At 55.2% G+C, this 3,085-nt stretch overlaps 1 protein-coding gene across 1 annotated transcript in view; it reads right to left on the reverse strand.

Moving 5' to 3' along the window:
* LOC130586995 (heat shock 70 kDa protein 12B-like) overlaps positions 1–2,476 on the reverse strand; it is an 18,115-nt gene extending 15,639 nt beyond the window's left edge. Inside the window, exon 1 of the mRNA XM_057387944.1 lies at positions 2,425–2,476. Within this exon, the coding sequence (XP_057243927.1) occupies positions 2,425–2,467 (43 nt within the window). The 5' untranslated portion in view covers positions 2,468–2,476. The remainder of the gene's footprint in view (positions 1–2,424) is intronic.
* Positions 2,477–3,085: the final 609 nt, after the last annotated feature.

Raw genomic sequence — 3,085 nt, forward strand, 5'->3', positions numbered from 1 at the left:
AAGGAAGCTCCATGCTCGGAGAAATTTGAGATCAGAATCAGAAATTTGGGATCAAAAGAAGCTCCGTAGTCAGAGAAATTTGGGAACAGAAGCACCTCAGACAGGGAAATTTGGGATCAGAGGAGGTTCCATGGTCGGGGAAATTTGGGATCAGAAACTCCTCAGTCAGAGAGATTTGGGATCAGAGGAGCCTCCTCAGTCAGAAAGATTTGGGATCAGAGGAGGCTCTGTGCTTGGGGAAATTTGGGAACGGATGAAGCTCTGGGGTCAGAGAAATTTGGGATCAGAAGCTCCTCAGTCGGGGATATTTGGGATCAGAGGAAGCTCCATGGTCTGGGATATTTGGGATCAGGGAAGGCTCCTCCGTTAGAGAGATTTGGGATCAGGGGAGGCTCTGTAGCCAGAGGAATGTGGGATCAGAGGAGGCTCYGTGCTCGGGGAAATTTGGGAACGGAGGAAGTTTCTCAGTCAGGGAGATTTGGGATCAGAGGAGGTTCCATGGTAGGGGAAATTTGGGATCAGAAGCTCCTCAGTCAGAAAGATTTGGGGTCAGAGGAAGCCCCGTGCTCAGAGAAATTTGAGATGAGAATCAGAAATTTGGGATCAAAAGAAGCTCCGTAGTCAGAGAAATTTGGGAACAGAAGCACTTCAGTCAGGGAGATTTGGGATCAGAGGAGGTTCCATGGTCAGGGAAATTTGGGATCAGAAACTCCTCAGTCAGGGAGATTTAGGATCAGGGGAGGCTCCTCCATTGGAGAGATTTGGGATCAGAGGAAGCTCTGTGGCTGGAGGGGTTTGAGATCAGAATCAGAAATTTGGGATCAGAAGCTCCTCAGTCGGGGATATTTGGGAACAAAGGAAGCTCCGTGCTCAGGGATATTTGGGATCAGAAGCTCCTCAGGGAAGAGCGATTTCCACCCGTCCTTTCCCTTTCCATCTCCCAGCACCACCAGTTTGCACCGGGACATSGAKGGGCCACCCCTAAATCCCYCTGRAACCCCCGGGAAYGCTCCGGGAACGCTCCAGRACCCCATAACCGCTGTGGGGTCGGGATGGGGCCGATCCCCCCTTTCCGTGCCCGGGAGCAGCCGAGCCATCGGGGCGGGGGACAGCGATTGTCACATCCCCCCCGAGCTGTCCCCGTCACACGTGTCCTGTCCCCTACAGCCGCTCCCTAAAAGCCTTTCCCTGTATCCGTGTCCATCCCATAAATATTTGATCCCGGATAAACGGGAACGTCACCGCAGCGGGGACAGGTGACACCCCCAGGGGATCTGGAGAGCCTCGGGTGTGAAAATGGTGTTCCTGAGGATCGGGATCGGGATTGGGATCGGGGGGTTGGCGGGGAGGGGTTCCTGCTGTGACCCCCAAAATCCCGGATTTGGGATGGTGAGATTGGGTTTGGGGTGGTGGGACTGGTTTGGGATGGCGAGATTGAGTTTAGGGTTAGGTTTGGGATGCTGGGATCAGGTTTGGGATTGTGGGATTGGGTTTGGGGTCATGTTTGGGATGCTGGGATCAGGTTTGGGATTGTGGGATTGGGTTTGGGGTCATGTTTGGGATGCTGGGATCGGGTTTGGGATGGAGAGATTGAGTTTGGGGTGCTGGGATTGGGTTTGCAGTGGTGGGATAAGGTTTGGGATGGTAGAATTGGGTTTGGAGTGGTGGGATTGGGTTTGGGATGGGGGGATCGAGTTTGGGGTCAGGTTTGCGATGGCAGGATCAGGTTTGGGATGGGGGGATTGGGTTTGGGATGATGGGGTTGGGTTTGGGATGGCGGGATGAGGTTTGGGATGGCGGGATCAGTTTTGGGGTACTGGGATCAGGTTTGGGATCATGGGATTGTGTTTGGGGTGCTGGGATCAGTTTTGGAATGGTGGGATCAGGTTTGGGATGGCAGGATCAGGTTTGGGATCGGGTTTGGGATGGAGGGATTGCGTTTGGGATGGAGGGATTGGGTTTGGGATCAGATTTGGGATTCGGGACTCAGGTTTGGGATGGCAGAATCAGGTTTTTGAGTTGGCAGGATCAGGTTTGGGATCAGCTTTGGGATGGCAAGATTGGGTTGGGATGCCAGGATCAGATTTGGGATGGTGGGTTCAGGTTTAGGATAGCAGAACTCGGGTTTTGAGTTGGCAGGATCGGATTTGGGATCAGCTTTGGGATGGGGGGATCGGGTTTGGGATCAGGTTTGGGATGCCAGGATCGGGTTTGGGATTGGGCTCAGGACGGTGGGATCAGCTTCGGGATGGTGGGATTTGGTTTGGGATGGTAGGATTGGGTTTAGGGTGGCAGGATTCAGACGGGGAAGCTCAGGTTTGGGATGGCAGAATCAGGTTTTTGGGTTGGCAGGATAGGGTTTGGGGTTGGGTTTGGGATCAGTAATGGGGACACCAGGGCAGAGCCACCCCGATCCATCCTCACCCATCCGCAGGCTCTGCATTCCGGGCTCCARCAGCATCGCCATGGCCCCGCTCCTGTGGGACACAGAGGGGACAAAATCCATCCCCGTGTCCCCTCAGCATCCCCTCACTGTCCCCTTGGTGTCCCCTCACTGTCCCCTCACTGTCCCCAGCCCTGACCACCCCAAATCCTCACCAAGGACGGGCTTTTTAGGGTTTGCAGGAGGCGACCCCAAATCCCAGTTCTGGGTGGGGCGTACGGGCGGCCGCCCCCATTTGGGACACACGCGATTGTCACCACTGTGGGGACAGGGACCCGACCCCGCTGGGGGGAAACCGCCACCCCGGCACATTTTTGGGGCCGATTTAGGAAAAATCCCAAATTATTTTCCGTGGTCGAAGGGATCCTCGCAGCCTGGACCCGTTCCAAACCCTCATCCTGGGATAAACCCCCCCTGTTCCTGGCTCCTTCCTGAGCTCAAATCCCATAAATTCGGGGGTTTGGGATGGGGCCAAACCCCAAACTGAACCCATCCGCCCCCTCTTCCCAAAAAAAAACCCCTCGGGACACAACGGCCCTGGGAATGCGGGGTCCGGCTCCGGCCACCCAGGGGTGGCACTGAGGGGAGGGGTCCCAGGGGCTTTTTCACAAAAAATGGGGATTTTCCACCAAAAAAGGAGGA

Source organism: Malurus melanocephalus, unplaced genomic scaffold (genome assembly GCF_030028575.1).
Source record: "Malurus melanocephalus ecotype Western Australia unplaced genomic scaffold, MMel_1.1 scaffold_1450, whole genome shotgun sequence".
NCBI lineage: Eukaryota > Metazoa > Chordata > Aves > Passeriformes > Maluridae > Malurus > Malurus melanocephalus.